Source organism: Anarrhichthys ocellatus, unplaced genomic scaffold (genome assembly GCF_004355925.1).
Source record: "Anarrhichthys ocellatus isolate YVR2014 unplaced genomic scaffold, GSC_Weel_1.0 scaffold8, whole genome shotgun sequence".
NCBI classification, from domain to species: domain Eukaryota; kingdom Metazoa; phylum Chordata; class Actinopteri; order Perciformes; family Anarhichadidae; genus Anarrhichthys; species Anarrhichthys ocellatus.
The window spans coordinates 2,757,858-2,781,363 of NW_022280038.1; the positions used below are offsets into that span (position 1 = coordinate 2,757,858).

General features: G+C 41.0%; 1 protein-coding gene across 3 annotated transcripts in view; it reads right to left on the reverse strand.

Moving 5' to 3' along the window:
• igdcc4 (immunoglobulin superfamily, DCC subclass, member 4) overlaps nt 1–23,506 on the reverse strand; it is a 52,890-nt gene that overhangs the window by 14,055 nt on the left and 15,329 nt on the right. For all 3 annotated transcript variants that reach the window (XM_031848312.1, XM_031848311.1, XM_031848310.1), the window contains exons 2-11: nt 16,972–17,286; nt 10,813–10,954; nt 7,980–8,113; nt 4,267–4,401; nt 3,242–3,394; nt 1,845–2,252; nt 1,567–1,731; nt 957–1,094; nt 507–689; nt 55–267 (exon numbers count right to left, since the gene is read on the reverse strand). In XM_031848312.1, coding sequence (XP_031704172.1) covers nt 55–267; nt 507–689; nt 957–1,094; nt 1,567–1,731; nt 1,845–2,252; nt 3,242–3,394; nt 4,267–4,401; nt 7,980–8,113; nt 10,813–10,954; nt 16,972–17,286 — 1,986 coding nt within the window. The remainder of the gene's footprint in view (nt 1–54; nt 268–506; nt 690–956; nt 1,095–1,566; nt 1,732–1,844; nt 2,253–3,241; nt 3,395–4,266; nt 4,402–7,979; nt 8,114–10,812; nt 10,955–16,971; nt 17,287–23,506) is intronic.

Consider the following 23,506-nt stretch of genomic DNA (forward strand, 5'->3'; position numbering starts at 1 on the left):
TTATGTATGTTATCACGCATGTTGCATTTGGAGAGGTCTCAGTCAACAACTTACCCAGCCCGGTGAGGAGATGATACCTGGCCTTCTTACGGAGCCTGATGGTGTGGGTCTGTGTTGTCTTTTCTACATTGTCTGATTCATCAGCCTCCACCTCTCGACAGGACAGCTTGTAACCAGAAACCAGTGTGTGATTTGGCGAGGGATGCCATGTCACATTGAGTGTGTTCACTCTCGCTCTGACTTTCAGCTCAGTGGGGGCAAAGATCACTGAACAATTTTGGAAAAAAGTAAAAAAAAAAAGATTTCCGCATGATAACATTATCAATATCCACAAGCATTTCCCAGTATATTTTGACCTGTTGCTTGTGGAAAATCCACATAGTCCTGCTAATAAAAGTTAAAAAAAAAAGTATACTACAACACCAGTAGGAACTCTGCATAAAAAAAAACAGGAATTTTAGGAATGAACAAATGCTAAGAGAGTCAGGTTCTGGTGGCTTCCTTACCCATGATGTGGTCGCTGTAGTTGTAGTGGGCTAATGTTTGGTGCTGGGCCCACTCAGAGGCAACCCCGAAGCCAATGCCTGTCCCAGCTGCTATCCTCAGTCGGTAGGCCTGGTTGGGCTGCAGCTCTTTCATTATGAACTGAGTCTCATTACCCCTTACTTCCACAGAGAACACAGTGTCCACTGTGGGAACACATAACACACTTCAAATATGTCGTCTCTAAAAGGACAATCTGTTTTGAAAATGCCAATTAAGCCAATCTGACATATTATCTCGAACAGAACAGAACCATACAACATTAGTAAAGTAGGCTGCCAATATTTGTCCTTTTCTATGAATAAATTATGTGAAGAAACCAAAATGGGTAAATCTCTTGAATTATACTCTGTGAGTCACTAAATTGTACTTTCACTGGCAGATCAACTTGATATCCAGCAGGGGTTACTCACCTTGATCCAGAGTGCTATACTCAATGCGGTAGCGGGTAACAGCCCCTCGACTATGCTGCCAGGACAATGGATGCCACATCAGCCTGATGTCTGTGGGGGAGGTGCTGACTATAGACAGCTGAGGAGGTGCACTTGGTACTGAAGAAGGGAATAGAAGGACATATTGAACTGTTTGATAATGCACATTCAAGGCATATCCTATAGATCTGCACAGTTACTGGACTCCTGGAAGGCACTGCTGATTTCACAAAGACATTTTAGACTGGTTTGTGTTAGCCCAAAGTTACCTTTTTGGTCACCTACAAATGTCTTATTCAGTGTTGGGTTGAACTGAGCTCCACCTTCTTGTGACACATCTGGTTTAGTCTTGTGAGACTTTTTTAAAAGCAAAAATGCTCTGTTGAGTCTCCAGCGAGCTGCTACTACTACTACTCTTTAAATAACAACTACGACACGTAATGAACGGCTGATACAGATGACTCATAAACTCTTAATAATCTGGAGGAGTTACAAGGTTGGCACGATATGATTTTTGCTCTGTGAAGCATCTGTGAAGCATCCAGGGCTGTCCTGAGGTTACCAGTATGAGTTTATGAGTTTGATTACGCACCATCCTCCAGCATCTCTACAGTAACACGCAGGGATGGCCGACTGGCACCCATGGGAGAGTAAGCCACCACAAAGAATGTGTAAGCAGTATGGGGAAGAAGCTCTTTGATATGATATTCTGTGGTGTCGTTGTTCATCGCAAACTGGTACTCCTCGTTATCTGAGCCTGAAATGGATGAAAAATGTCAAATCAAATACAATTTTCAGGGAATGTGTACATACTTACTGTACTGCTATACACAAACACAGAGACACACACACAGACAAATAGAGACACACCTGCGGCGCGTTGGCAGTGCACAGAGTAGCCGATGATTTGGTCCGAGTTGTACTCAGGTTTCTCCCAGATGAGCAGGGCAGTTGTGCTGGAGGGCATGGCAGACAGGTGGCGAGGAGGACTAGGCAGACCTTCCCTCACAATGACCGTCAGCTTGGCAGTGGCACAGGCCGTGCCCAGCCCATTGTCTGCTATGCACTGGTAGTAGCCCTCATCCTCCTGCGCCAGCTGGTTGATAAGCAGGACTCCAGGGCTTTGGGTCTTTACTCGTCTAAATGACTTGATGGGCTGACCATCCTTAAGCCAGTGCAACACTGGAGTTGGCTCCCCAGAGCTGTTGCATACAAACCTGGCTGTGTTTCCCCGGGAGAGGGACACTGTCTCTGGGGGCTGGAGAATCACTGGAGGGGCTGTTGGAAGAAAGAAACAAATCCAGGATTTACAGGGGAATCGGATTATGTGCGCTGTCAAATTAAAGGGATACCCCAAAGATATTGTGTGGGGCGCAATGTTATTTAAAAACTTGCTTGTCTCGGCTTGTGTTATGTTGCCACTGACGAAAATGGCATCCACAAATATGTGTGTGCAGAGGATGTTACGGATGACAATAATTACAGTGTACATTTTACAGGGTTTTGGCTGACTCAGATCTTCAGCCGTATTCAGTCCGAGAGAGGCCCCTTAAGGCTGCAGCTGCAGTGGGGAGGTAATGAATGGTGGGGATCCTTTAGAACCTGAGCTGACAAGAGCTGGTGGTGCCTTTGCTCGAATTGCCTTCTAATACCAACAGAAACAGAATCACTCTGCTGTGAAGAATGTGAGCGTGGGTAGTTTTTGTTGGATACTGTTCCCGATGTCAGCCCTAAGACAGAAATGTGTGTGACCATGGATGGAATTTTTCCTCATCACTGAAACAGAGGTGTGCTGGAGACCTTCAGGATCAAAGACAAACTGGAAAAGACCACCAGGACAAGCAGGGCGATTTTTGTTATTGTGTAATTGCCGGCACGGCAGAGAGAGATACAGCGGGGAAACGGTGAATAGTGCCGGCATATTTTCACATCTTACTCTGAGAATTAAGGATTTATTTTGATCAACCAGAGTTGCTGAATGTTGGAACAGTGGTAAGAATAGCCAAGACATGTTTAGTGATTTATTTTTTGTGTGTTTCACAATAAGTTAACATTGCAATTAAGCCTATCTTAGTAAGAGAAAAACTTGTATTCAGAGGGTTGTATTTTTCTTCCTGGGTGTAAGAATATTTCCTTTATTGACATTTTGTGAGTTTATTTTCTGTTTAAGGGTAAGCTGGTGACAGAGACTAGTCTCAATGAAGCAGCACTCAGAAATGTCTAATTCGTCATTACTCATTATATACAGAACAAAACAGGTCTCCTACCAGGCACATGCAGCTCAGCAGCAGCATTGATAAATTCTCTGGTCTTGGGCTTGTTGGCCCGGCAGACATAGACGCCGGCATGGTGACGCCTTGTGTCCCTAATCACCAGGTTTGTTGCGAGGACGACCACATCAGTGGAAATGGGCTTTCCGTCTGATCAAAGAAGAAAGCAACAAAGAACAACAAGACAGTCTCAAATCATACAGAAGAAAGAGATCGGCCTTGAGAAAAGTGAAGATCATTTCTCAGGCTTTCAGTTGCCTGAGAAACAGCACAAAAGAGAGAGGCAGCAGAGGATGTGACCTGTAATCCCATAGGTTGACCAACAGATGGCTCTGTGACTTTTTAGTCTGGGTCGACTGAGGTGTCTGCATTGGCTCACTCCAAGGCTGTGTGTAAAATCCTTCACTATTCACCCATATAGACCACTATTTAGTTCGTAGGCCATTTTGTGCTGTTGTTGGATGCTTTACATAGAATGATCATCTACAAGGTGAATTACCTTACTATGTCACATAAAGCACAAGCTATCAGTGCACATGACTTGCATATCATACTGCAGTTTTTGACTGTTACAATGTAGAGAATTCTCTGAACAGTAAAATGTTAAATGCAAATGTGGGAAGTATTTCAGATGCAGCACTAGATGTTGCCACATCACAGCCCAAAGGAATTCCAATTATTATTCATATTACCACCAAGACTGTGTGTGTGTGTGTGTGTGTGTGTGTGTGTGAGAGAGAAAGCTGCAGAGTGAAATAATCAAGGTGACAAATCATCTTATGTAAAGCCTGACTCAATGCACAATAGAACAACAGAGGACTAGTTGAGGGGAGACAGCTCTCATCAGCAAAACAACAACTTTACAGCCACAGGTACGCAAATCTAATCCTGACTTGTTGATATTTGCTCTTTGTGCGTGAGAGACAGATAACCCTAAGCCTAACCCTGTATGGAAGTGCAACAGAGGCAACCAAACAAACAGGATGAGAACCACGAAAAAAAAGAGCATTTGCAAGCGTTACCTTGTCTGCTCCAGGACACCAGTGGCTTCGGCTGGCCTTGTGCCATACACTCCATCACAGCGGGACGGCCGAGCACGACTGTTGCATTCCGAGGGGGGGAAACAATGGCAACTCCATTCAGGGCTTCAGTAGAGCCTGTAAGGAAAAAAATAAGTGTATACTTTGGTGTTATGGATAATGAAACATTTTTGTGATTTTGTGATAGTTGCCTGTTTGAATCTTTCGGCTGAATGAGAGAATACATCCTTTTTTGTTTTCAATTCAAATACTTCATTCCTCACCAATGAAGTGAAACAAAATGGCAATTCAGTCTGATGTACATGGACTTGAGTACCTTAACATCAAGCCGTCAAAGCTTGGCTATGGGTGTTGAGGTATGTTATTCATAGAATTGTGAAGTGTAAGCGAGTGAAGTGATGGCATTAAATCTGACATATGTCACTTGTAATGGCTCGCAGTAGAGCCTTAAGTAGTTTCCTTATTAGGATCCACAACAGCAGGAAAAGCACCAAGTGGAAAAAAAGCCCAGAAACATCAGCCTCCTGGAGATTAGAAGTGTGAAAAACCATTAAAATAAACTGTACATATTCCGGTGTTATTTGCTGTGCTGTAGAGCGGGTTGTGTTTTCTACCTGCTCTCTCACCAGGTGGCACCCTCCCCTGCTTTGCACCTGCAGTGTGCGATTGTATGCAATTTGTTTCAATCACTCATCAGGGTCTGGAGGACACAGCTTAGTTTATACTCGCCATAGCGAAGCCAGTGCTAGGCGCGCACACCAGGAAATGCAAGCGGTCGCGCCGCTTGGTCGTGCACTTCTGAATTTTTGTAACTTGGTGCGCGCAATCACGTGACTCTCACAAATACTTCACTGATAAAAACACTATTTACACGTCTAGGGATTATATAAAAAAGCTTTTAGATGCTTTATAAACAGGTGGTCTTAAAAATCTTTATTTGAGTAAATATTTTGCCAGTCAAATCAACAGGATATTCAACCTTTGTTTTCTTATAATGCATGTAATACTTGACTTCTTTCTTTACAGGGCTTGTACACAGGCAAAAAAGTAGTCCATGAATATGAGATTTGAATTTACAGATAACTACAATCCTTTCTCGGCATTGTGGTGGTTAGTTTATGGCTTTTGCCAGTTACACCTACAGTCTATATGGGCATATCTATGGGTTTCACTCGTTGTCTTTTTGATTCTTCACAGTACATTTTGTTGTAGGCCCACTGGCTTTTTAGAGAATGATGAGCTGCTGCTTGTAAAGGCCCGCTGCTAACGACATACTCAAGTCAACATAGTCCTGAAGCTCCACCCCTGCTGCTTCAATATTCAACATGTCGCATGTGGCTGTAAAGATGGTGTGAAAAAACCTTTTAAAGTCCAAAACTCATTTCTGACTCACTTCCTGTGGCCTCATCTGTCTCCCTCCCGCTTTCTTTTTGTCTTTCTTTTAAAAGATACAAAGGCTGTGACTCAAATAGGACACAACGGTTCCCACATAGCAGCCAATTACAGTTGACTGATCTCTAGCTACAGAGGCAGATAATAAGACATGGCTTTAATGTGGGCCGCCTAATGGCTCAATGCATGTAATCCACTGATGCAAGTCCTTATAGGATGCAGTCACGCTGGGACTTTGATCAAAGAGAGAAGGGTGTTTATATCAAAATTGACAAATGCTGTAGACTGAAAGGTTTGTCTTTATTTAGTAAAGAGCATAACTCATTTCATTTAATTGACATCCTTGAGTTTCATTGATTGGACCATTATTAACATTTATCATTTGGTTGTTGCCATATTATTGTAAAATTGATCGACATGACAATTTGAGGATTCGATTTATTTTTCTCTGTGGTTTCGAGACGTGTAATAAAGTTCATCGTAGTAAATTAATGTTGAGGCTATGTAGAGTCAGCCCTCTGACACAATTCCCTGTGGTTTGTACAAAATGATCAGTGATACAGTTTAAGATTATTGGGAGACAATTAAGTGAATCCTACATTAATACATATATAAATGGTTTCCCTACAGTTCTTACTCACAACTTAAATAATGTTTGTATCTGAATGGCACAACTTGTGTGTCATGCTCATATTTAGTAACGGAATTGAAATATTGAAACGTTTTTAATTATTCTGCCATACAGGGAGAATGAGTTCTGTGGATGAAGAGATGAACAAACAGTGCCAAGCACGGAGGGCTCATTGGAAAGTGTAAACCTACTGTCTGCCAACACTATTTTCTTGAATCTGTATGTGTTGCAGCAAATGAAGTCTGAAGGACAGGATAGGTAAATGCACAGCACTTGCATTTTATACAAAACATCAGCAGCTCAAAGTGCTTTGCATAATAGAAATGCTTTTAATAAGAAATGAGAGGGAAATGTACCATAATGGCAAAGGTCGCTGAAGTTTGACTCTGATTAAATAGGCAGTTTTTTCAATCACAAGTAGTAGAGTTGAGGAAAAGTCTCAGATCTTTAAACAATGTGTTGTAATTGCATAACCAAACTCACCGAACTCTGCTTCACTTTGTTTTGTTCTAATTAAGGGAACAATTAGGAGAGTGGGCTCAGGATGAGTGTCAGACATCTCTTCAGACTATAAATCTGGCTTTGAACTTTTTCTAATTGTATTCAATGAATTGAGTTGAAAAATGTATAACTCTGAGCTGTAGTTCACCTTCTGTCAAAACATATTTGTATCTGCTGTCCAGCTTAATGAAAACAGTTGCAAAGGTGGGTTTTCTAATGGAAACAATTAAATATTCAACTACTCACTTTCCCAGGTCGCTAAGCCATATCGTAGTATACAGCAATGACCGAGGTGCTCAAGTGGTCTATGTATGCAACATTTTCATCACATTACACGAATTATATCCCCCTCTTTCTGGTTAATGTAGGAGGGAAAAGATAGAGAAAGTCATAATTCATAATTCCCCATTCAATGACAGCATCTTTATGAGCAGCATCACCTATTCCTACTACTGGAGTTACTACAGTCCTGGAATACACAAATGTATACAGAGCCACTGTTTCCTATTGTAATGCACTCCAGAATATGGCATCATCCACTCAAAAGATGTGTTTTGCTTCACTTGAATATTTGACCCTTAACTGTGCAGAATGCTGTATGTGCAGAGTCTGACAATAGAATGCTGTATTCACATTTATCTGCTGCCGAGGGAAGGTTTCTCTGTGCTCACCTTAAATGAGCTCATGATTTAGTGACATCACAACAAGTTTGGAAGACAATAATGCTTCAAAATGCAACTTACACAAGTGTGATGTGGAAACTTAAAATCAGAAACAAAATATTCAAAGCAGAGTACTTAAGTTATCTTAGAAACATGTCTGGAGGGGATCTTTAAGTATTATAGCAACCTGTTATTATCATAGTCTAAATAATGCAAACTCGACATATGTTATGCAAAACAGTTTTGCTGGTTCAATTCGAAAAGCAATTGCCAGAAACAATACTTTAGATATAGATTATTCATTATAGTTTAAAACACACAATACAAACACTGATTTACCCACAATACACAGTGAGAGAGTGCCATTTTGTAAGCACCAGAGAAAAACCGAATACATTTCAAGCATCTAGTCCTCAAACTCACTTTGGATTATTTAAGGATGGCCTGGCAGCTCCCAGTGGGGCCTGGCTGCCTATTCAAACACTATAAAGCACCGCAGCAGACCGTACCTGTGGTGACAGTGAGCCTGGCTTCATGAGAGATGTCTCTCCTGGCAGAGTTGGACGCGACACAGCGGTAGGCACCCTCATCCTCCTTGGTCACCTCCAGAATCTGGAGCACCCCGTTAAGAAGGGAAATAAACCTGATTTCCACAGGGCGAAACAGAAGAGAGGGGGCAGAGGGAGAAAGAGTAAGAAGACAAATGACAGAGAGAGAAAAACAACTCAATAAATGGCTTAGTGCCCTGCAGCATGAAAAATACAGCTGATCAACTCTGCAGGGATCCTGACAAATCCTCACAGGACTCCATCCTTCTTTATTAAGGAGAGAGACTATTGTGTGCAAGCACTACAGTGAAAGGTTGCAATTACAAGCTAAGCAACTCAAAACGTGACTTAATTACAGGACTAAAAATATTCTTCTCTATACAAAGACAACCACTCGAGCTTCATAAAAGCACACAATACCCCAAAAAACAGTATATACAAATTATTATATTTGGGTATATTATCTTTTTGGCTAAAATGTATATTTGTGCTGTTGATATTCACTAACTCTACTTTAAACCTACATGTCTACTTTTCCCTCTCTGATGGAGGTCATGTTCTGGACACATTACTTAAGGCCCTCAGGGCTATCGCATGCACAACCTCTTATCGTCTTTATCAAAGCCTATTAATCCCACCAAAATGTGACCAGTGGTAGCCTGTTTAGCAGAAAAGAAGGGGAAGGGAGTGGAGAGGTGGAGAGAAAAAGACAGAGGGAGAAAAAAGAGGCAGTAGATGTGAAAATCCAGGAACAAGAAAAAGAAGAGATAATAAGAAAAAGATAGGGAGCCATAAATTAAGAGAAAATGGGGAAGGACATGGATGTAAAGGTGATGATAGCGAAGAAAAACAGCAAGAGATGGCAGAGAGGCCAAGAGATAGAAAAAGGCACATTAGAGCAAGAGAGAACAGAGAGAGAGAAAAAGACGGTGATGTAGCAGCCATCCCTTGGCTCATCTTTGTGAGAGGTCATTAACAGCGCCTGAGGTCAGAGAACCACATCCCACCAATAAGACCTCATCAGCAGCGAGCTGTTTGCGGGTCATGCAGGGCTACAGCAGCCATTAGCACATAGTCCTCTGCAATAAGACTTGAAACAAAGAGTCACCGTGAAATGTCAATATCGTTAAGTGGCCCAGTAAATGAGACTATTTGTGAGAGAGCGCTGACAGAGAGAGAGATCTGTCAAGAATGTGGGAGCAGGTTTTTATATTTAGAAAACGTTTTTTCTCACAGAAGGTTCATATTGAACAGTTTGTTATAACCTCAAGGTGAATCTACAATACTTTTCTGATAGTTGTTTAATTCCTGATTATACAGTATACTCTGAAACAGTCCCATTGCCAGAGGACACTTCTTAGACCGGCATGTGACGGCCAGCAGTAGCCCTTTTTCAAGCATTCATTAAAGGTTTTCGATACAACTTTCAGAGAATTAAGTCAGTCTCCCTCTGTGTGTGTTGTAATCTGAGGTTCTCTGTGCTTTGTTTCCAAAGCAGGGGTCGGCCACGTTAGTACGTGTGAGCATGCCCCACTGGTTAGATCGGGGTCACCACATTGCAAAGCGATTATACGTCAGTTACAGCTTGCTACATCATCAGCACAAAATGTATGCAACACAGATAAATATCTTCCACTGCAATCGGCGAATGATGGAAGGCAACAAGATACCAATGAATCGTTGCATAACTAAACAGCACCATGAATTACATTTATGTAACCACAAAATCAGACGAATGTTAGCATGTTGTTAATTGTTTTTTGATACGCTGCAAAAAGGCGTTGAAGACAAAGCAAGAGAGAAAGAGAGAGGCTGTAGCACAAAATTGATAACAGGCATTGCATAATTGATAATCATCAACCAACCATCAGCCTACAGCATACTCAATTCACAGCTGGGTGCAAACAGCATGAGGGGGATGTAAACAGAAACTGAAAAACTAAAATGTAATCAACAAGTAACTCGATGCTGAAATAATCTATGTCATGGAAGAATACATTTGGCCCTTTATGAGTGCGCGACAAGTTCCTACTTCCACTAACACGTGTGTAGCGTTGAATGATGAAAGGAAATTAAATATGAAGACTTTTCTACCTTGAAAATCAAAAGCAAAGCATTGTGGTGGAAAAACATATTTGTATGTATCAGAACAAATGCAAGGAACAAATATAATACCACAGAGCTAACTAAGCTTGACAAACAAGGTCATTTAAGTATGGCATGTGCTTCCATTTCTGATAATTTATGGAACTTATGTGAATTCTTTACAAATGAACTGTAAACTGAATGACACTACATGTGTTATTGTTACAATAACTAGCTTTTATCTGCACTGGGATTTAACCTTACATCCAAATGTGGAGGGCCACAGCCAGTTTGAGTTGTACAGTACAGTAGTCTTCACATCATATTCACGAAGGTTAGCATGCATAAAATTCACTTAGCCTGTGTGTGTTTCCACATTAAATATTCCACAACACTATGGTTTCATTTTTTTGCAAGTAATAAACTAGAAAGTAATTTCCCATATGACTTATCACGTCAATCATTTTAATGATGTGATGTTATTATATAATGGACAGTACAAGGATATTCATGAGGACACACAAAAAAATGTATCAGATAAAAAAAGAATAAATACAACAACATGCACTCCAAATAATTGGGTTGAAATCGCAATCTGATCAAAGTGATCACATCGTTCATTGATTGACATTTTAAGAAAATGAATAGACAGAAGAGCAAATAGAATAATAAGAACATTAGGTTCAACAACAACACATAAAAGGGTTACCTTATCTCCTCAGGGACAGCCACTGTGTCCTTTTCCCAAGTAATAACAGGTGTGGGTACACCCTCAATCTGGCACTCGAAGCGAGCCACTCCCCCATCAGGCACCGTTTGAGGTGACGGCTCCTGATGGAACTTAGACAGACCTGTGGGTAAAGAGATGATAAAGGTCAGATGGGGTATCTATCAAAGCAGACTTGGTGATTTCCCAGAGGACAGACACAAAAAGTGGCCCATATATAAATTGCTGTTTGTGCAAATGGTCTTTTTTAATGATCTGTAATGTGTGTGTCATGCCGGCTACCTCTGGGACACAGTTTGTTTGATGTACTAGGTCCCACATAATGTGACTGACTGCTATCATGTTGAACACACTCACACACCCCCACACACCAAGTAAACTAAATAAAATGGACTGCAAAACAAATAGCTGGTCACGGAGGAAAAGGATTTGATACACTTATTGTGGGTTCAAGCCTTGATAAAACACAATAAACAACAATTATCCAATTCAGAGTTATTTCACATGGTTTACTCTAAAAAACAGTCTAATTAAGTTTAGAATCTGTCCAGACTGAATATTGTTTTCTGGCCATTTTAGGGAGTTTAAAAGGCACCGTTTTAAATTTAGTAATTTAATTAAAGACTTTATTCTTATACACTTGAATGTCCTGATTATGAGAAAAACTGGGGATTTGATCAGGTTTGGCTAGACTATTTCTCTCTCCAGGTGGAGTCTTGGCAGGAGTCCAATTTTCACAGCCTCAACACATTTACACACACGGGAAAGCTTCCTCCTATAGATTATAGTGAGAACCAGGAGGCAGCAGAGGGCACTGTCTGAGGGCCTCTAACCTCTGACCCCAACAGACTGTTGGAGAGAAGAACAAAACTGGTTTCATGTCCCAGCTACTTCGCCTGTAGCTCTGACTGAGGAGTAGAGAGTGGGGGGTGGATCAAAGGAGAGCGCAGAGAAAGAACACAGAGAAGGTAACCAAAAGCAAGAAAAAAGCAGGAAGGTAACAGAGGGAGAAACTGATATAGTAGGCTAGACAGTATATAGTATTGACAGAAAATCAACATTAGCAACATACTGTAAAAGATTAGAAATCACCATGTCACATACATTCTGTGTTTGGGTAAAAAAAACTACATCTTAACACAAAAATTAGTCATTCTTTCTGGTTTCTTTATCAAGTTCTGAAACACATTTTATCCATGTGAGGCTAATCACAGAAATTGAGGTGAGTGAGGCTAATTATTGACAATTACAGACTGTGCTGCACTGAATCCAACTGATTCTGAAAGCAACAGAATGCTCTTTATTTTGTGTTGCTCTCATTTAGACAAAACCATGTAAATGAGCCATGAAATGTTAATGAAAAGCTAAGAGCCTAATGGGCTGATCACAAAGAAATGCGTAGCTAGAAACGCGTAGCTAGAAATGCGTAGCTAGAAACGCACATGCAGCAACATGTCTCTTTGCGATCAGCCCATGAAGGCATCGCCACACATGGGTAAATTTAAACTATTGCTGCTTTGTACATGTTGTGGAAATTGTTGGCATTGTCAGTGGGACCTTCTTAGTATACCCACATTAGCATTTAGCACATTACACCACTGTGTGAGTGCAGTCTCGCATACTGCTGCACTCTCTGTGTTTACAGCAAACGTGAAGTGGTGTTTTGGCGGGGCATGATAAAGTCAAGGGGACAGAAATGAAAATGCACCGGGCAACGCGAATTATGCCACTACACAGAGTTTTTCTCCTAAGAAGCTCCCACTCACAATGCCAGCATGCAGATTAGCAGGTATGTTTACCATATTCACAATCTTATTCTAGTTTTGTGCTAATCTATTTAGTGCTTTTACCTGCCAACATGTCAATATTCAACACGTACGAACATGTAAACGAAAGTTAAACCTAATTCAATCGGCAATAACTGCAGTCTCTCGTCCACTGCCGCTCACAACAGCAAGCACGATCGGCCAAAAGCTCTTTTTTTTGTAAACTTGACCGATACTGACGGATGTCTTTGTTCTTCATTCTTGATAAACTTCACTCAGGAATGTCATTTTTTTCATTGACATTTTACTTTTACTTCCAGTGAGATAATAATGACTTTATACTATAGTGACTTTGCTGTTGCAAACATAACTGTTGCTGTCATGTAGAAGAACCGAGTAATGATAAGAGTAGCTCCTGGTTGCATACAATCCTAATTATAACTATCCCTACCTGAAGGCCACCTTAGTTCTCCAACACGCTTGAAAAGTAAAGGGGTGAACAGAGGAGTATTTAATTGGTTGCAATCTGCAACACACCACTGGATACCACTAAATCGCACACACTGTTCCTGTAAAAAAAAAAACAATGGAAGGGAGGACTGAGTGCAGAGCCTGACACTAGCTCACAAACTTGTTTTGGTTTATGGTTGTTTTCTAACTTCTATTCAATCACATGGATCCATCAAGATTTCAAGCAACCCCAATTTTTTGGACAAGATTTCCTCCAAACCACTGTAAGCCAGAGGAGACAAAGGGTGGACTATTCGAGATTACCCTAACCCCTGTCACACCAACTGTTAGTCATGGCAACAAACTGGCCATCTGTGTTTTACTACTGCGCTGGGGGAACAACATTTTTCAATGAGTACACAGAGGCTGGCAATAGTAGCAGAAAGCATTTGATTCATTTCAGGAAAAACTTGCAATGATGTTTGCGTAGTACGCTATGCAGGAGGAGTTGATGAGTAACCCTTGCCACTTCTTGCCATTACACAGAAAGATGCCCTCATGTTATCACACTGCCTGTAACACTGCCAGAGAGTTCTTAAACATGGTGCCAGACACACAGTGTGTGTGTGTGTGTGTGTACATGTGTCTAAACTTTGGTTCATGTTTGCCAAGCTACTTGACCTCAGTATTTACTCTAGTGTGGGCCTTGATGCTTGTACATGGACCACTAGTGATTACGTCACTGGATCACTGTGTGCATCTATGTGCTGCATCTAAGAACTGTATGTGGGCGGTGAACAACAGCTGATAAGTGAGAGTGCACATTAGCACACTTTAATGCAAAGGGCGGTGTTCGAAAAAGACACTTTGCCCATGCTGTGATGGAACAATGGCGACTGACTGGGCTTCCAACTCCACTATGTCAAGCATAATCATATTAGTCTTTTCCCAGGCCTCTATGAGAGCCCCTCGCAGTGAAATTCCACAACAGAACAGTCCGGCGATGTGCCGTTTTTCAGACTAACTCTCCCAAAAAAAGATGACATATCAAGCCACAGGGCCAAACAATATGTCCAATTGTTTCCTCGTAACAAGGTATTTCTATGCTTAAAAAACATTTTCAGGCAGCTCCTTGGACACTGCTCTATATGAAAAGTGTGTAACCCATCAACACACTACATAAAAATCTCCCCATCTTGCCTTTCTTTGCTCCCTCTCATTTGTCATTTTCCATTGCTTCTCTCTCTTCTGCCCTTGACTTTACCCCATACTCTCGCTCTGTCTTTGTCCGTCCCTCTATTGATGCCCCACTCTTTGGCCCCACAGCTATCAGATTGCAGTGTTTTTACCCTCCCCTTGTGCAAGCAGATAATTTCACCCGTGACCTCTTTGCTACCGAACTTTCAGGCTGACTAACAGTGTGAGAACCCATCGAGCATACCCCTCGCCTCAACAGATATTTGTAATAGCAAATGGGAAATAAGTGAGCTGTGAGATTTTTATTTCCCATTTACATTACACTGCCATTTTCAGATTTATAAAGGTGCTCAATTCTATCAGTTTTGGCATTCATGTAGGAATGACACAAAAAACATTGACAAAAGGAAGTTGATTACAGTAATTCTGTGGTACATCTTTTTCAAATGAAAAATGTTTCAGCCTGGAAATCTTCTTACATTATTAGATGTACAAACTGCTATTTCAAATCTTGAAAAGTGATTCTCGTCTACTTTTCATAATTTCAAAGGCATTGGCTGCATAGAGTTGGACATTTTGAGTCCGATAAAGATTGTATGCATTAATATAAGGCTGCCTCAAAATAGGAATTCATGTGAGGTGAAAAAAGAGCACAAAAAACATGTGCAAAGTATCACTCTCTGTAGCTTGAAATGAAAAAGAACATTTTCTACAATGTCCTTCGAAAAGGAAGAGCAAAAACATAAACGCATTAAGCACACATAGCTTGTTTGTATGAAGGAGAGAGATCACTTTTTATAACTATGACATCATCTATTTGACTGTAATGGGTTGTAAAAGCTGGTACGAATTAGGAAATATTGACATTCACCTCAGCAGTCTCATAATGAGAAAGGTTAATTGGTCTAATTGACACCAAAAGCGGCTTTTTTTCCCTTCATCATCATTTACTAGTGGACGTGTTCGGAAAATGTAATGTGCACACTGTATTCTCTGTATATGTACACTCTGGCATTTTGTAGAGAAAAGATTAAGTTACAGAATGAAATATCTCCATCTAGAGACTGAGACGGTCTCTTTCACTGTGTCTCTCCCTTTGCAACAAATTCACATATTGCTGGCGAGGCCACATGCATCAAATACTGCGACGAGGAAACTGGAGCAGGTGGGTTTCGTAATGTGTTTTCACAGATGTGATCTCTGCTACGACTTGCAGGCAAAGGCGCAGTAGGAAATGAGAATGTCCATTCAATGACAATGTTGAGGCAGTTCGGCCTCGACCCCTTGCACACTGATCACATCTATCTCATAGGCTCTCGTCACTGATGTTATTCAAAAGCCATGCACACGTCCATGCGCATATACACAAACGCAAACTGAAGGTCATTGTTAATGGTCTCTTCAGCCTTTCCTTTCACCATCACAGCAAACTCTCTTCAGCCTTTTCCGCCTTTTCACCATTCATCCCACATCCCCCCCCCCCCGCTCCTTTAGTCCTTATTGTCCCTCAAACAAGAGATCCTCATAAATAGGCATGTGACAGCTGACAAAAGCAGGGGCATCCACAAAGGATACTGTCTCATTTTACACAAAGCTAATGACTAAATAAAGACTACCACTTAAGAGTGAGAGAGAAAGAGGCCTCCTTGGAGGGGCAATTAGAAAGCTACAGCCTGTGCTCAAAGCCCTCACACCCGTATCTTCATTAATTTATTTGATTTCCACCCACATTTCCTCCTTTGCTCTGTGTCTTTCAACAGACTGTTCTCTAAAAGGGTACCTGTTCCCAGGGCACTTGTTAGCGCTGGACAAGAGGATACGTTTCCTATCTGAGGCGGATTAGAACCAAGTTTATCTCCACCCATGCAAGGAAATTCCATAGAAAAGTCTGAGAAATCAAATTATCTGTGTGTGCATGTATACCCAATTGAATACTTTAAGTGGATAAATTAATCAAACAGTCTTTCAAGTGACGCTGTAACCTACCTCTTCTTGCACTTTCAAGCAGTTTGACTGCCCCGACACATTCAGACACAACAGCTACATTTTTAATGGAAAAAGTGTAGCTGTAGTATACGATGATGTATATGATCACATTTGTTAGGAAGGAGTACCTTCATAGTATTAGCTACTTTCTCTCTTATCCCCCGTCATTGTTTCGTGCAATAATCTAACCTCATGAGCATAGCTCCCACTTTAGGATTACTTTCAATAAAATAGAAAGACATCTCCAAATGTCTTGCTTCGCCTAACAAAGAGTAACACAAACTTAAAAAAAGATATGCAATTTATAATCATAGAAAAAATAAAGCAGCAAATATCAAAATGTGAAAAGCTGGAAAAATAGCTCTAATTATTAATCTACTATCAGAACTGTTGTGGATATGTTTTCTGTTGGTCAACTAATTGATTCATTTACTAATAGTTTCAGTTCTGATTTATTAAAGCAGCTCTGCAAATGAAAGATTGTTAAACTATCCATCCATCTGTCCATTAACTTTCTACACTTGGGTATTGGAACCTATCACCGCATGCATAGGGTGAAAGGCTGGACACACGCTAGACAAATCACCAGTTTATCAGGCCTACAGAAAGACAGGAAAAAAAAGTATGCTACACAGTTTTGCGCTTCCGCCCTACATTTGCAGCATGCACGTGTTGGTTTTCCTTCATTCTCACTAATCAAAACAAACTGCAGGACTTGCAAATGTATCTGCTGGATACATACTTGCTAGGAGAACATTTACAGTCCGGCTGGTCAGGGCTCCAAGGGCGCTGGCACACACACAGCTGTAGCCCCCCTCCACGCCCTGGGGAGGCTGGCCGTCCTTAGAGGTCGGCAGCAGGAGGAGGGATCCGTTGGCCAAATACTGCAGGAAGTGCCCCCCTTCCAAAGGCAGAGGGTGGCCATCCTGAAGCCAGGTGATATTGAAAGATGTACCGCTGGCCCCAAGGTTGCAGTCCAGCAACAGGGGCAAACCTGACTCCAACACTACATGGCTGGGCCCAGCCCCGCAGCTCAGCTCCACCGAAACAGGCTTTGCTGTGTGGGACAAAGACAAGAAAAGTTTGTTAACCATGCTCAACACCTGCAACCGTGTAGGTTAAGTTCATCTTTATTTAAAAAAAAGAAAAAGTCCCAACATGTTCTCTTTCGAATGCATTTGTCAGTGTTATTTGTGCACAATATGAATTATAAAAAAACTATTTACATAGCACCTTTACAATAGAACAAACTGAGATTTGGATTTTAAAAAATCACACCAAGATTTCGGCAAGAGTTATTGAATGGAACGGTGAACCAGAACTGTCAGATTTTTGGGTGTTTGCACCATCTTGACCTATGATTTTTATATCACTCTTTTAAGCATTTACGAGCAGGATATTTTGTGACATCCACTTGTCATGAAGGCAGTTTAGCAGGCAGGGTCACAGCTTAGATAGTTTTGAGTGTCATCAGCGTAAAAATGGAAACTGATCATATTTAGGTGTTATCATTAGTTGGCCATGAAGAAGCATGTATGTGGGAAAGATTACTGGACCCAGCACCGAGACTTTTGGCACCTCACAGTGAAACACCCTTTGCAGCTTGCCTGGAATCAGCAATACCAACGAAACGCCTGTCTTTTTAGGTAGGACCTAAACCATTGCAGAGCAGTGCACTTAGATCCAGGAGAATAATGGATTCATGGCCAGCATTAGCTGACGGCAATAAGTCATTTAAGACCTTAAGAAGAGCAGTATCAGAACATTGTTCTAAAACCGTAGCTAAAAATAGGAGCTTAGAAATGGGTATTCCTGTAGATGGAGAAATTGGTATAAATGAGACACAATTGGAGAATCTGGGGGAGAAGTGAGACTTCTTATGTTTTAGATCGCCTGTGTAAAAAAAGAAATACATTCTCAGCATGTCTCTGGGGCATCTACTATCTGGCCTAGAGAGGATTAATGACATGGTCATGAATGATCAACAACATTCTAGGCCTGGATTGATTGTTGTCGATTTAAGTAGCGAAATATACAGAGCCCCTCTGCCAACCTCTGTAGGAACCTTTTTATTGCTCTGTGAAAACAATGACAGCTAAACTATAAATTATATTCCCTTTTCTTCTTTGTTGATCCAATTATTCACACATCTGCATCATTTGTTATTTTTAGCTATTTTTGTATACTTTTTCAATTTCAGCGTTTGTGAATTTGTTATTTTATGGCATAACTTCAATAGAATCAATAGTGTTGCAAGCACAGATGGACAGGGGTAGTGCCCTCAGAGGCAGGGTGTTTTGGGGACAGAGAAGAGGCCAGAATAAGAAGAGGAGGAGGAGGAGGAGGAGGAGGAGCTCTGAAAATGAATTGGGTGCAGCGGTATTGAAGGGATTTGTATGTCAGCAGCAGGACATTCAAGTCTGTGGGAGAGAGGGGAAGTCCTGGAGTGAGAGGTTGATGAGCTGGTGTGAGATGAGCGGAGTGCTACATAAACTGCACTCAAAGGACATGCTGTTGTTTGCCCACAACAATTTTACCATCATTTTTCATTCTTCATCATTTGTATTTCTTACAAAACAAAAGTTTGACAAGGAAGTTGCAAATGATTTGAAACTGAATGCATTCATGAATGATCGTGCTGTGTATGTTACCTGCAGTTTCTCCTTTCTTTATATTTCTGTATCTTACCTGCACAGTTGCTATTGTTTGTTTTTTCACTCTATTTTTCTCAACATTCAGTTCTTTGAAGAACAAGATGGGTAGAAGGGTAAAGGAAATAGTGAAAGATCTTAGGAGAAAAGAGAATTAATGAAAAAGATCTAGAGGGAATTGGCAATGGAAGATAAAAAAGAACTGAAAAATTCAAAACTTGACTGACACGTCGCTAGTTAATTATAGATGAACAGGCTGGATAGCATTAGACGAATAAGGTAAAACCATGAAAAGTAAGGGTCAATAGTAGCTCTAGATTTTCACTATACTCACAGTTGACTTCCCATGCTATTCATTATCAGATGCTTACGGTACAATACAGTAAGTAATAATTGTGATGAAACATCACATACGTATTCTTATTGTCTAACCTCCTCTATAAACAAACATGGCGGCCGATTTATTTTTCCTGCTCTCAAGTGCAGCGGCAATTACTGCAGAGTAAGAATTCAACTGAACACATTTACACTGACAGTTTCGGTTGTCGCCAGTAGCCCCTCTGTCAGATGAAAGTAGTCTGTGTGAATGCGGACGCGTCTCAGCATTGGAAAGCACATTGCTATCGTGAGACAATCAGCCATTACAACTGATTAACCAGGTTTTGTAAGGTTCTGATGTCTTAATTTCAAGTCCACTGAAAAGAGAGGAAAAGCTGGTGATGTGACGGGAGTATGATGCTACACTGATTATGGAAAATGAGCCGGTGTTTCGGTTTATCAAGCGACCCTGTTAACTGGCGACTTTCAGCCGAATGTATCTGTGGTTGTCGTAGTTACGACAGCTGTTGAAAATAGGAAGAGAACACGCAGCTGTCCTTGTGAATGCCACATTGTTTAGTTTTTCATTACAGTGTCAAAACCTTCTCATAAACAGTCTATGGTCAAACAATGATACGAGTTTAAATCCTGTTACAATATATATTTTTTTACTTTTCAATTTGCTACAGAGTAACTTTAGTATTTCAAAGGAAGGGCAACTTGCTCCCTTCCTGTTTCAACACGTAAACAACAAGCAACGTTTCAAACGCGAGTGGACTCGTTTCCGCAAAAGAATCTCCAACGTCGAATCCGGTATGTTTTGACCATAGACCGTATATGAGAAGGTTTTGACATTGTAGGTGCTGGGTTCATAAGTGCCACCCGCAAAAGTGGCTAGTACACGCCTTTGCCAAATTAACGTTATGACGGCATTGGCGGATATTATGTCAAGCCCTCCTTGTTGGAATAGAGACAATTACCTCTGCAGCTAGGGCTTCAATTCTGAAAATAGTCGCTTGTTTGATGATGGACGAGAGGAAAGCACTGCTGCTGACAGTGGGCGTCACGTCAAGTGAAGGGTTTAAGAGTAGATTCACGCACACAAGCAGCTCTTTCAGCATGGCCATAATCCTGGTCTTTCCCAGCCATGCCTTAAAGTTCCTTTTCCAAGTGAAGACATTATTCATTATTAATTGTCATTTTTCTGGCATTGAGTGGATTTGCACGTCGTCGACTAGTACAACCAGATGTTTGCAACCTTATATACAGTCTATGGTTGCAACCGGTTGCAACTTAGATGAGATGAGAAAAATGTAACGTCAAGTGATGTAACTGATCTGCCCGAACAACCAGGTTTTACAAGTGAGGGGCCACCACAGCAATGATGAATTGTTTACTTCCACCTACAGCCTGGGTCCATATAGCTGCTGAATATTTTAAATTAATGTTAAGTCACTTAGAATGTCTTTTCCATGAAGTCATTTGTACATATCATTTTAAGTTCTCCTCTACAGTCCATTTGACAAACCTCTTCATGAATCCAGCTTAGAAACACAATTTTCTCACTTACACGTACATTAGCACACACACAGAGGCAGGTTTCTTTCAGCTCTTTCTCCAGCGTTGGATTAATTAAGTTAATGGGGGATGGCATTTTTTTCCTTGATTAAATGAGGCTTGACCGGCGGTTCACTTCCTGATGAAGAGCCTTGGTAAGGCTGAGAAAGACTGCACAGCGCTCTGGCACACACACACACACACACACACACAGCGTGGAGACAAGACAACATAAGCATGCATTATACACACTTATACCCAAAAGCAATACAAACAGAGACACACATGTAAAGAACACTAAAACACACTCACAATCTTGTCGGAACAACAAGACTACTGTACAAGCGCGCCAACACACACTGACACAGATCACCTCCCCAGCTCCTCTCTTCCTCACTCCCATTTCAACTAATTAGGTCTTATTAAGTCATTAAAATGTTAACAGCCATTTCCCAGCTCACTGCCAATGGTTTCACTTGGCGAGAGGTGGGGATCATTCAGAGCATTGGATATGGAAGCCATTACCATACTGGTGTAGACGTGCGATGAGGAACATGCAAATAGGAGGAAACAGGAAAACACTCATTTTCTTTTTGGGTAAGACACTGAAACCTTGTAAAACAAATAATAGGATGAAATAATTCATTGGTTAAAAAAAGTTACTGGAACAGTAAAGTCCGGTTACAGGACTAGCATGACCTGCTATCCTTAAAAAGACTCGGCATGGTAAGCACATCATATTTCAAGTAGTGGCTATTTCATCTAGGAATAAAAACACTTGATACTGAGACACCAGAAAGCTTGACATGCCCTAGATTTGTGGTCATGTGCAGCAAACACGCATATACACACATATTCACACCCTGATATGTAACCACACGCCCATTACAGCACACAGACAGATGCACTCCCACAGAGTAACTGCCAGTGTCTCATAAGGACACATTGTGGTAAAGGGGGGGGGGGGAGTATGTGAAGTGGCCATTTTGCCATTATACTGTAAAAGTGGGAGCTGCTGGAAAGAACAGGGTGGACTCTGGGCTATAGTAGCAGCTGTGCGGTTTCCCTGAGCTCTAGTGAATGGATTGTGATGGCACTGAGCCGAGAGGTTCATAGCTTACTCTAAGTAGACAGAGGACAGTGGTTTACAAAACGGAGAGGATGAAACAAAGCACGACAGGCAACAGGAAAATAACTGAGATAAAGACAACTAGGGACCATCTTGGGATCACAGCACCTACGACACCAAATCAGACCAAGGACTTAAAGTGTGTTGGGGGGGGGCAATGGCCGCTTCCCCACTTCCTGCTCCCTTACTTCAGGCGTCGTTGTTCGGACCAAACCGATCTTTCAACTTGGCCTTCATTTTGAGCTTGAGTAGGCCTCTAACCTGTAAAGTTTTGTGACTACATCTTGCACGGTTGTGACACTATCGTAGTGACAAAAATCTGTCCACAGACAGACATATACACACCTAGCAAAGTACTCAAAACTGCTTCTGTGGTAGTTCCTGGACCACATTGTGCAACGATGAATCACACAGACTCAGAGGGTGAACACAATACCAGCATTGTTGTCCCGACTGGTAAAGAAGCAAACACACCACACATAAATGTTACAGTGCGCCTGTCGCCATTCAGTAACAATTTTGACAACTTATCTGGATTTGTAATAGCTTTTTTGATTGCGCCAATACCAGTAATGTGGATAAAAAATACAGGGGTGGTATGATTTTGTGAGATTAAATCACATGTTTAGTGTACCTATTGCTATACATCAGGTGGATAAATGTATAGCTTAAAGATGATTTGTAGTCTTATTTCCAATGAAATACATAAAAAAGAGAGACAGACGAGAAATAAAACACACACAGACAAATGTATAGTTGATGGTTGTGCTATATGTGGAATGTTTATGATATTTTATACACGACTATATGCGATAGTCAGAGCATTAAAGGAACAGTGTGTAACATTTAGGGGGATTGGTATATTTTGTGTTTTGATGTAATTTATTATCACGCTGCAGAGCACATTTACTCTGCTCTCTATGTTCGGGCTGAGCTCCTCTAACTACACACACACATGAACACATGAAGCGCGAGCAGATGCCGCTGTGGTGAAGTGAACCAGGTGAAGTGAAAAATACTCGAGTTGACGGCAACTACAATTATTACTCTGCGTGCAATAAAATAGTTGCGAGTAAAAAGCCAATGCTTTATCAATACATCTGTGCAGCAAGAAGGGACATGTAAACGAAAGTGAAACCTAATTCAATCGACCACCGCAGCTATGTTTACACATGCAAGCACAGCATGCACAATCTGCCAGAAGCTCTTGTTTGAGTAAACTGTTTACCTTGAAGTGACAAAGCAGCCAGGAGGACAGAGGACAGGAGGAATGACTGATACTGACGGATATCTGTGTTCTTCATTTTTTATAAACTTGACTCAGAAGTGTTATTTATTTTATTAACATTTTACATTTGTTACAGTGACTTATTCCCTGTAAACATAACTGTTGCAACTCTATAAACAATATTAGATATATTTTAGATAAAAATTCTAATTCTGTTCTGAATTTATTTGTTTGTAGAATTATTATATATATGTTTTTAAAAGCACTTATTTAGTCATGTAGAAAAGCAGAGTATTGAAAAGAGTAGCTTCTAGTTGGACTAAAATCCTAAAGACAACTCTCTCTACCTGAAGGCTCTTTGAAGGATCACCAAAGTTATTACAATTCATCCTAA